Source organism: Solanum dulcamara, chromosome 9 (assembly GCF_947179165.1).
Source record: "Solanum dulcamara chromosome 9, daSolDulc1.2, whole genome shotgun sequence".
Classification (NCBI taxonomy): Eukaryota; Viridiplantae; Streptophyta; class Magnoliopsida; order Solanales; family Solanaceae; genus Solanum; species Solanum dulcamara.
The window spans coordinates 53980923-53993264 of record NC_077245.1 but is presented as its reverse complement, the minus strand read 5'-3'; the positions used below and the strand labels follow the sequence as shown (position 1 = coordinate 53993264).

The following is a 12342-nucleotide window of genomic DNA, read 5'->3' as shown; positions in this document are numbered from 1 at the left end:
TTGTTTACAAAAGTTTAGCCCATGTTTTCAGCTTTCGCATTTTATTAAAAGTTCAGCTTTATTAGTTTCATGTCAGGGCAAGTGGTTCTGTCGGGCCACTTATGGTTCCGAGTTCTGGTTACGTCCAGAGTGTAGGATCGGAGCATGACAAAAAATCTCCACTATTATTGTCAAAGATAACAGAGATTCTTTAATATTGTAAGTGGGCGGTAAATTTGAAAGGATATCCAAGTCGTTCCTTTCAAAATTTCTTCCTCTACCTTAAACTTTGAGTCATAAATGAATGGCCTCATCTAAGAAGAATTTCTATCTTTGGACTTGATGTAGTATGTGGCTTTGAAGTTAGGTTTATGAAATCTTCCTTTAAAGATAATTTAATCAAAATGTGGCATTTTCTGAAGAAATCTAGCGAGCAATTTCATTTAATGTTGCACCCATGAAGGGAGAACAACCTTTAGCTCCTCCAATTCCAACCGGTCATTTTCTATACCTCTGCTCTCTACATTTAATAAAGGGTTCTCCATGTAAGAGTGCGACTAATTTCATAGAAATAACTAACACGTATTTTTAAAAATTTTGGTTATGAGTTTAAGGTTAAAGGTTTACATAGTTGAGGGTTTAGGATTGTTGTGAAGGTAGTATGCAGTGAACATTCACATAAATATATTAATATATATATCTTTTGTACTACCTTAAAAGCATGAACTCCAAAATTTTAAAGTTAAATTATCTAAATACCCTTAACTTAAAACATCCAATTTAGTTTATCTTCTATATTTTATATTATATTTATTTATTTAATTTATATTATATTAAAAGAAGACACATCTTCAAATTAAAGGATTGTGGCTTTTTCAAATAGTTGTGACTTAATCGATGAGTTCTGACCTTTTCAAAGGATTGTGTCTTTTCTGATAAGGCACAATTAGCTTATCTTAATACCACTCTTTGTTGGCAATGAATAAAGGGCTTCCTCACATTTTTAAACTAAGAATTTTCTAAGTTTTCTATTCTTCTTTGTAAAACACCTAATTTAGTATATCTTTAATATTTAATATTATATTTTATTTATTTATATTATATTATATTATATTAAAAGCAGACACATTTTTCACTTAAAACTTTGTGACTTTTCTAAAGGGTTGTGACTTTCAAGAGTTGTGACATTTTCGAATGATTGTGACTTTTTTTATAAGGCACAATAAACACATATTCATACTATCATTTGTTGACTATAAATAGAAAGGTTTCCACACATTTTTTAAACTACGAATTTTAAGTTCTCTATTCTTTTTTTTCTTCTTAAAACACCCAATTTAGTATATCTTCTATATATTATATTATATTATATTATATTATATTATATTTATATTATATTATATTATACTAAATCAGACACCTTTTAACATTGAAGGGTCGTGCCTTTTTCGAAAGGCTGTAACTTTTTTAATGAGTTGTGACATTTCTGAACAATTATGACTTATCTGGAAAGGCACAATGTAATTGAATGCTATAAAGAGGTATCACATCATCTTATCTATATCGTAGATATCAATATTTTCCAATATTGATTTCACAACTTTTGATATGCACACAATTAGAAATTAATCATAAGAAAATTTACCTCCATTATTCATAGGAACTTATACGTTATTATTCTATTCATGGTGATAATATTCATAGGAACTGCTTTTAGAATTTGTATTAGAAGATGCACTTTTACACTTAAATAAGATAGGGGGATTAATATTTGTGTAATAATCCAAATCAAAATCAGGAAGCCGTTCCAACAGTATTCATCTTGTAATCATAGGATACTCCCTTTCAATTGATAGACTGTAAGCATTCACGTATCTGAAAGTGATTTTCACAATTGAATCTATCAAACATAAACAGCATGGATCGTATTCCTTTCTCAGACCCAAAGAGTTGGGGAGGACTGTGACCTTGGTTTTGGGTGGTGGTGGTTGGAGGGTAGATTAGATAAATGATCTACCGATTGCATTAAGGGGCGGGCCAGGGGGTGGGATTTCACAAACACTAAGCTTGGACTCCTCGAACTACAAGTTATAGTTATCTAGTCCTAGATCCCTAAGAGCATCAGTTGCAGCATTCTTACAGCTCTTGTAATTCATCTTAGCTTTTCTGATGAGCTTCTCAATGCCATTACCAAGCAAAATAGTTCTGCAAAAAACACGACGTAATTTCATCAAGGGTTTTCACAATGTCAAACGTACTAAGTTCCTAGTAGACTGACCGAGAAAAAACTTCATGACAACAGGCATTTGCACCAAACCACATTACTTTCCCATGATTTTGTGATACATATTAAGGTGAGAATATATGTTATCTAACCATTGATTAAGTGATAAAAATTTAAGTAAATTTATTGGTTTGGTAGAGATGCCAGGTGCAGATAAGTTTTTCGCAACCGTCTACCCTTACAAAATGGCATATCAAATCCTTAACATATCAGCGGAAAGCAAATAACAAGTCTAGTGGGAACTTGCCTGTTTTCTGGATTCCTAACCACAAGATTTCGAATCATGAAACAACAGCTTCTTTGCAGTAGCTCTGATTCTGGAAACCTCTGCATAGCTTGGATGACAATATCACCAGCTCCGGCTTCAATTGCACATGCGGCATTATGTGGAGACCTCAAGGACAGTACAGTTATCATAGACATGACCTGAAACATGGAAAGAGCAGCAAAGAGGTTTTTTGGTGCCAAAATTGTGTACATGCAGATAGTGTTGTACCTATTGAGGTGTGTACAAAGATAGATGGAACTAATAGGACTTTCCTATGCAATGACACGAATGAGAAAAAGAAAGTACACCTTGTCAACTGGGATACTGTTTGTATAAGCAAAAGGAAAGGAGGTTTGGGCATTAAAAAATGTAAAGAAACCAATCTTGTAATGCTTGCAAAACATGATTTCAAACTAGCTTCGGAGTCTAATGATCTTTGGACTAATGTGATTCGCAGCAAGTATATTCAAAATCAAACTTAGTCAAATTGGCTATCTAAGCAGAATTCTTCCCATTTTTGGAGATGTCTTATGAAAGGTAAGCCTGTCTTTTGCTTTTTGATAATGAAAAGCCAAGCCTGTTTTGATATTGACTTGGGTAGACATTTCGATTACAGTATCTGACGTGATGCTGGATGGAGAATTGGATTTATCTTCTATAGCTTATTATCTTGACTCATCTGACATAAATATTGTGTTATCCCATTTTATTGCAAATAATGTTGTATTTGCAGATAAAATCATTTGAAATAGAACAGGTAATGGGAAGTTCAGCACCAAATCAGCATACGGGATAGCTTGTCATGATGAAACTACCCCAAATGACAGAAGATGGACTAATATATGAAAAAATCAGATTCCTGAAAATATGAAATATTTTATATGGCTTGCAAGACATAGTAAACTTATATCAATGGTATTACCTCTTGTAGCACAGTCGGGTCATCGGAAAATCTCATTGCAAGTTTCATAAGCTTGTCCATGCCATCCTTATCTACAATAGCAGTCTTGTTTATGTCACTTCCTGCCAACTGCTCACTATAATCTATTAAAATTTAATTTTAAGGACGATGAATAGCAGATAATCAATTCATGGGGACCAAAAGAAAGCTGAAGTTATTATTCCACATACACAGCCAGAAAACTTGATAAGTAATGACAAACAAAATTAAACATGATTCAGAACATTCAATTTACTTACCAGGAAAAAACCAATTTGTACAACAAAAACTAAATTCAATGTGTACAAATATGCTATGAACAAAAGTTCAGGAATAGCACCCGATAGCCAGTTTTGACCCTTTTATTTAAACTATATTCATCTCAAATTATTTAACTTATAGCTAGTATTGACAGACTTCGGATAAAGTCTGTATACTCCTGTACTTCTCCTTCTTCATAGTTCTTGCTTTAGTAAAGGTGCGGCACAAGTTGCTTATTGCTACGTTGGCATCAGATTTAATGAAAATTATGTTGCTAGTTTACATAGTGAATACATAAATGAGCCCCAGCATGATTCATTGAAGTATAGTACCAAAGACTACAACATTGGATTAAGACCTCAGCGTTTATGAGGAAGAATCTTGCACTCATATCCTAGAGGTCTTCTCTATTATATCATTTACCTCTTCTAGAGCCCTATGCAATGATGGAGAAGGATGAGTAGTCAACTTTGTTTCAATGTCCCAATCACCACTAGAATACCAGAAAGAAGGTATTGATCGGGGTCTGAAGTTAGGTCTGGCATTGCCACACTTCAAACATACAGGTCTGAAGTTTAGAATGCCAGGCCAAACTTCAGAAAAATATCTGAAGTTTGAAACTGACAGTCCAAAACTTCAAACAAAATGTCTGAAGTTTGCTTGCCCCAAATTGATTGACGTTTGGTTGTGTCAAGCCTAGCTTCAGACCCATATGTCTGAAGTTTGTAACTTAGCTCAGACCCAAAACTACAAACAAAACGTCTGAAGTTTGTGTGCTCCAAATTGATTAGACATTTGGTTGTGTCAAGCCCAGTTTCAGATCCTTATGTCTGAAGTTTGTAACTTCAGAGTTCAGACACAGATTGTTTAAGCTTTGGTGGCATATCAAAGTTGATTCAAAAGTGGATAAACCAACTTCAAAGTTTTGGCTATGCCTTAAATAGGGTTCCCAAAGTTGGGTTATCTGTACAATTCCCCGAAAAAAAATTGTGACACAATTGGGCCTTCTAAAGTATATCCGTACATATGATAAAGGATCATGAAATATCAAGACACTATTTATAAGATCAGTTCTCATAGATCAATAATGAAAATATTCTCAGCAGAAGACTTGCTAAACTACACAACCCAGTATAACAATCAAACAAGAGGAAAGAAGAAACAGGAAAAGTCAGTTCAAGTTGTAAATCAACTTTGCACCTTAGATAACAAGGAGCAGCAAGTTATGGCTACGACTTTTTCACCCTGTTCACTGCTGTCATCTATACATCGAAGAATTGCGTCTATACCACCGTTTTCAGCAACGGCTCTGCATATTTCATCCTGAACCCAAAAGTGACAGCGAACAATTAGGAATTATGGAGCAACTGAGTCAATGTTGCAAGTCACTGACTACAGGAAAAATGTTATGAGCATTAGTTTATTATTAGTGAAACCAAAGGCAACTAGAAACCTAAAAACTAATGCCTAGCCACCTACTGATTACATGCTAGAAGTAGTTGCTAATTAAAATTTTATGGATTGAAATAACATTTACTTTCCCAATATAGTATATTTCCTTCGGAGCTTTCTCTATAAAAAAAATTATTTCCTTCAGAGCTCATATTATCTAAGATTCTATCACTTGCAAAGTTCTAAGGACCTACATTGAAACACTTCAAAAGTAATGAAAGATGTCCAACTTTTCACTGCACCTTACATAAGATAATTCTTACCTTAAGGTTTTTTTTTTTGGTTTGAAGACATGGTATACGGGGATTATAATGTAGGCATTAGTAATATAGAGATTATTTCTTATTGGATGTTTGGTTAATTGCACAAAAATTGGGGATACAAGATTTGATTTAAAATATTTATTTATTTTTTTAAAATAAAAAGTATTGAGTTTACAATTATACTCTTGAATGCATGACCTTCATTGATTCATAGGAAAAAGATAATGGTTGTTTTGTCCTTTAGCTACTTTATCCATATATAAGTTATACATTGATTAGATCCATGTTATTGGTGGTATAGAATAATGCACCAATTGATGTATTAAGTTATACAAGAGTAAAATTATGCATGATTCAAATTACAACCAAACAGTGGATAAAGTTATAACAAAATTATATACCATGATTATTTTCTGAATAAATTCCTCATACGGCCACTCAACTAACAACTTTTATCTCAAAAAGTCACTCAACTTTGTTTTGTACCACAAAAGTCACCCACTTAATGGTAATTATCTCAGAAAGTTGTTCAACTTTGTTTTGTAACAGCAAAATCACTCAACTATTGTCGTTTCACCTCCAAAATCACTCAACCAATTCTAACAACATTTTCGGTTGATATTGTTGGCAAGGAAATTTTTAAGTCGTTTTTTTTAAAAAAATATATATATTTATTTTAATTAACCATTAAATTGACCCGCTTTTTGTTTTATCGAAATGAACCATTTTTTATTTTTAAAAAAGTTTGGCTTAAAAAAACTTCCACGTTTGCAATATCTATCAGAAATAGCAGATGAATTGGTTTAGTGACTTTGTAGATGTCTAGATGAAATTACAATAATTGAGTGACTTTTGTGCTACAAAACAATGTTGAGTGACTTTGTAAGGTAAAAATTATTAGTTGAGTGATTGTCTAAGAAATTAACTTTTGTTTTCCTTATACATCATACCAAACAACCCCCTAATTGTGAAAGCCAAGGTAGGCATTGTGTGTATTGTATTTCGATTAACACACTATTGTGTTGTTGTTACTGTTTCTTTCTTGTAGACTTTACACTGCTTTCCTTATTATCGATTATGTTTTCTTCATTATTTTCTTCTTCTTTTACATGGATTTGTTGCACTTGAGCAGAGGGTCTTTCGGAAACAACTTCTCTACCTTCTCGAGTTAGTGGTAGGGTCTGCGTACACTCTACCCTCCCCAGACCACACTTAGTGAGATTACACCGGATATGTTGTTGTTGTTGTTGTTGTAAGGCAGACATTGTGTATTACGACTAAGGTGGCAATCATTCAGGAAAAAGATGAGTGACAATTAGCTCCTGAAATGATTGATTAACATCATTTTACCTTTAATCCAGGATGACCGGTGACAAAATATGCCTCCTATTTATGAGATTTGAAATCCAACTAATGGAATTACTCAATTGATGAAAATGTTGTAGGGAAAAATTGATCAACTACAGCCAGCACAGAGCTATTTAGCATCAACAATTTATCACTTCAGGGAGGGCGAGTGCACAGATACAAAAGAGATAATGTACTTATTTTAATTGCTAAAGATAGTATATTGATTCCAATGTAATCAAAGGCGAAAAGCGCAAAAAAGCTCTAAGGTCCATTGGGGCTTTAAGCGTAGAGCGCAAATAAAGTGTGGGCTTTAATGAAACAAGGCGCAGAGGGAGAAAAAGATACAAATATATATGTTTAGTCCAAGACGAATAGTTATAAACATGAACAACAAATATATAACCAAAGAAATTGAAAAACAAATGGTATAATAAAGTGAAATATCAATTGTTTAGTGTTGCTTCTTCAAAAGAGGCTCATTGAAAAGGAAAAGTTTGTCTTAGAAACATGATGACCACACCGAAGCGAGGTGAAGCGCTAAACATATTTTGAGCCTCGCTTCAAGGCTTAAGTGCGCCTTTGACAACACTAATTGATTCCAGAAACAAGTGTTGTAAGATAATTACAAGAGGGGTACATTCCGAATTTTGTAATGAGCTCAAAAAGTCAACCATGATAGGGATAATATATTCTAAATAGATGCAAGGAAGGTTTCAGCTTAAGGAGTTTAAGAATGCTTATATGCAAAGTGCAAAGTATATAAATAACATATTCCTTGTGTCTTCAAGTTATTTCATATATTATTCAGTACTTACATTAACAGCAATAGCCTTTAAAGCAACACTTGCAGACACCAGACTAGGCGCCTTGATCCCATCATGAAGTGAATCAACAAGTGCTTCAACAATTCCTATTTTTGCAAACCTTCTGGCATACCCATAAACCTACAGTTAAGAATAATAACGTTTACAGAACGTCTCACTGTTTAGAGCATGCCTTAGAGCAATGTAAGAAATCCAATCATTGTTGTTAAAGACATTTACTTTCTTAATTATTCAGCTCTGCTACCTTAACAATCCAACCAACTCCCAGCCCAGTTGATACCTTGATAAACCAGAACACACACAAATCAATAATAACTGGATCTAGGATAAGCAGTTAAAGATCCATTATTAATACAGCCTCCACCATTAGAATGCATAAATGGTTTATCTTGAGTCAAGGATCATGGATCTGTAGTTCAATCATTTGATCAGCAATAATGGATCCACTAAAGAAAATTTTTCTCCACAATATGAATGTATAGTTGCTTGAGAATTAATTCAAACAAGCTTGAGAGTTAAATATAAAGATTCATTCAAAAAAAAAATAGACATTAGAAATAAGAAGAGAAGTTGCATATCTTCACTTTTAAAGAATAACCAAACAATAAAGGAAAACTGGTCAAAGCATTAAATAATGAAAGCAAGCAGTGTCATTTAGTTTGCCACAAAAGAAGTTAAATCTAACAATTTACTTTGTACTTCACAGTACCTTCTTGGTTCTATATTTAATAAATTTATGTTACCTATCAAAAAAAAAATTTTAAAATTCTCTCAAAATGATGGACGACTAGCATAATGCAACTCTTATTCAGGTGATATAATCAGGGTTGTCCAAAAATATAGAATGGTGTTTCAGGTTTTCTATAGTGAATGTGGTGAATGTCTGAATTGCTTTGTTCAGAAGTGATTGATCGATGCAACCATACAACTTGATCAACTGCTCACTCAGTAAATATACTGATGCTTTCGGGAAAATCATTACAGACTAGCCCGGGTCACTGGTCCTATTTATCCTGTTCAGTCTAAAAAATTAGCCTGATCGCAAACTTATTAAGGAACAAAATAGGTTGCATGAATCTGTCCATGTGAGGTATTCCACCTGTATCAGAATTCTGGTTCTGATGAGCAATTAACATCAAATAACAATAACTTCTATAATCGTTCACTTACTTCAGAGGCCACAACACGATTATCATCAGAGGTTAGCAGGACTCGTACAGCATCATATAAACAGGGAATGCTCCCCCTACTAAATTCTCTTAAACATTGACGAATCAGCTCATCAATTTTCAAGTTCATAAATGCCTCCTTGAGGACCTCATTCCCAGTTGCGGCGGCAGAAACAACAGAGAATCCACTGTTCAAGATGCTTAAGTTTTCTTTCCTATTGTTTAGGATATTCATAACCATCTTTGGACCATTAATCTCCCTAAATTTTTCAGTGCTCTGTAGATCTGCACACAATACAATTATGCATATTAGACATTTTCCATTGATGATATCAACTCTCCCATCTAGTGGGCATGCAGAACTGTCAGAATTTCAACCAAAATAATACGAAAATCAAATTGGCATTCTAGGAATATGAGAGCCCGTTTGGTTTAGCTGATTTAAAGTAGTTGATAAGTATTAAGCACCGAAAAATACTTTTAAGTGTTGAAACTAATTGAATAAATAAGCAATTACGTGTTTGGATAAAAGCACTAAAATTGATAATAAACAGTTGAAGTGCTAAGCATAAAAGTGTCCATAAGCACTTATTTCTGTTTAAATGACTTAAACGCCCTTAAAATCTAAGTTGCGCGGAATCTTCACTTTCAATGCCGCACCCGTGTCGGATTCTCCAAAAATACACACCTTTTGGAGAATCCGACACGCACCCGTTGACATTTTTGAAGAGTCCGAGCAACATAGCTTAAAATCATTTACACTAATTAAACATGATTTTTATAAGATTTAACAATTCAAATATAAATTATTTACGTCTCATTCTTTGTTGATAAATATACATTATTTTATGATAAGCTAAAATATGATATTAATAATTTGAGTAAAATTTGTTAGTAAAAAAAAACCTACATAAAAATAAGTGCATAAAAGAAACAAGCACTTGACATCAATGTTGATAAGATTCATATTCTAAACCCTCTAGTGTCATTTCTTCTTACTTTTTTTGTTTGTTTTCAGCAAGTGTATAACATATATGTATATGAAGTCTTCAATTCAGATATTGCAAACAAAATCCTTTAGCACAAAATCAATCATATTTCTTTCGACGTACACATCTTCTTAAGAACCTTGATTGCTCTTGATGGTACCCGGGCTATGAAGGAAATCGAGTAAAAGGTGGGAGAAAAACCATGCACAGGGTTAGGGGTTTTATTTCAGGGATTACGAAATAATACAGGGCATAAAATAGTAAAAATTTTGGTCAAACCAAAAGTGCTTATAACCTGAAAAATCATAAGTTGAGAGTAATGAACTTCTGGAATTGGCTTGTATGATTTATAAGCTACATAAAAGTATTTTTTATTCTATTAAACACGTAGATAGGCTGAAAAGAGCTAACACCCTCTGAGTCATGTATGTCATTTCATAACAAACTGCAAATTAGGATCTTGACAGATTTCTTTTCTTTATCATTATGATCTCGAGAGATTTCTACATCACAAGTTTCAGAATAGTACACCACGACACTATGCATAATCATTTCATTCTCTAAACCTGCTAGTGATGCATGAAAGGTGTACATAAATGCTGAATGATCTGCAACAAAAGAGTCCCAGTGGTCCAAATAATGTACTAACATATCATAATTGATATGAGAAGTATGAACTAGGATTTTTTTTCTCTAAAGCAGGAATAGCTAAAAAGCCTTCATTTCTTTTGGCACTAGATGCATGCCTACAGTAAATTACAACAACTGAACGGGGAAAAGTAGGATACAAAATTGACAAATTTAACTTAATTAATGGCATTCGTAGTAAATCACCAAAACTAAAGTGTTTCATCAAAAACAAGAAATAGAACCATAATTTTCAGTTTCACTGCCAATATAAAATACTAAGAAAACAAGTATTATGTGCTGAAAACCTGACACCACGTGACTTTTAGAAAAAAAAAAAGGTTGTATTTCATCAAGCATCACACTATATATTATTTCTTCTTCTCTAAAGTAATCAAAAAGTAGAAAAATTCCCAAACCCACAGAACAAATCAAATTCCAATAACACTCATTCCCTCAGGAAAGATCATTGTATATACGTAATATATGTATCATACCATGAAGTAAAGAAACCAATGTCTTCAGAGCTGAAACAAGGCCCTCGCTCCCAAGTTTACCGCATATCGAACACACCAATACTACAGCACCACTCTTGGATGCTATAGCAGCATTTCCTGATCCATCAATATTACATGCATCATTCAATTTATCCAACCATTCAATAATTTCCTTCACGTCATTCTCATCCCCGCCTCCCTGCTTCCAATCACGATCCAATTCCTTCAGCTTCTCAAGTGATTGAATTACTGGATTTTCCTCCCCAGAACCCAAAATGCTAGTCACAATGCCTGAGTGTGGACATGAAACAGACTGAAGTAAGATTAAGTCTTTCACAATATTTACAAAATGGACACAGATGAGAACAGGGTGAATCAAATTATAAAATCTTTTCGGTAATAGATGAGATGTTTACTAAACAAATCCAATAGAAAGGAACAAATACAGAGCTAGCTGATAGTAATTACTACCAAGTCAAAGAATTTAAGCAGAGAATACCGGAGAGATCAACGCCTTGGAGATTTAGGGTTTGAATAGCGTCTTCAAGGGATTCAGTGGGATCCATTCCAAGATCTTCAATATTTTCCTTCACCAATTCATCGAAGGCTTGTTGAGATATTGTACGGACGGATTTCGGTGGGGCCATATTCGCTGGCGACGAAATTTGTTTCTATTGACGAGTGTAAATGCCAGCAGTGTATAGGTGATATCTGGAAGCTGAAGAGAGGGGTGAAGAGACTATATTTAATTGGATTGGAGTCTGATTATAACCGTAGAGAAAAAAAAGTGTGATGTTATGATTGAACTAATTAAACTCCAAAACTTAAACTAATCAAATCCAACTCAAATTTTGGAGTAGTTTTTTTGGGGTTATATTAAGCAAAAATTGAACTCTATTATAAAATAGAAACTACTAATATGAAATAAAAAGAATTACACAAAGAAATTTTCACAGATAACTCGTAACCTATATAACAATACAAGAAAGGAAGGGGGAGAATTTAGGGACAGAAGAAGAGGCGAGAGAGAATTGAGGATGGTGAGAAAAACATCCAATTGATCAATGCATATTTTGTTCCTTACAAGTTATTTATAAGTTGTGTTCAAATTTTTTTAGTGTTTGAATAGTCAATTAAAGTCATTTTGTGCTTAAAATAAGTTATAACAATTAGTAGGCGCATTAACGCACTATAATGTCGTGTGCTCTGACTTCTGTTATTATCTATTATTTTCTTTACTTTGATTACTCTATTTTATTTGTGTCGCTTTCGTTATTTGCTTTCTCATATCGCTTTGAACTTCTTAGCCTTATCTGACCTCTTTTTATGCTTCTATTGAGCCGAGGGTCTCTCGAAAATAGTCGTCCTACCTTGGTAGGAGTAAGGTCTGCGTACACTTTACCCTTCCCAGACCCCACGTTGTGAGATTTCATTGGGTT

General features: G+C 33.6%; 1 protein-coding gene across 1 annotated transcript; it reads right to left on the bottom strand.

The window, feature by feature from the left end:
• Positions 1 to 1739: 1739 nt before the first annotated feature.
• Positions 1740 to 11765, bottom strand: LOC129902753 (uncharacterized). The gene is made up of 8 exons (XM_055978135.1): positions 11403 to 11765; positions 10904 to 11194; positions 8792 to 9075; positions 7613 to 7741; positions 4933 to 5055; positions 3454 to 3561; positions 2511 to 2689; positions 1740 to 2184 (listed from the first exon to the last, which is right to left on the bottom strand). Exons 1-8 carry the CDS (start codon positions 11548 to 11550, stop codon positions 2061 to 2063), a joined length of 1386 nt encoding a protein of 461 aa, XP_055834110.1. The 5' UTR covers positions 11551 to 11765; the 3' UTR covers positions 1740 to 2060.
• Positions 11766 to 12342: the final 577 nt, after the last annotated feature.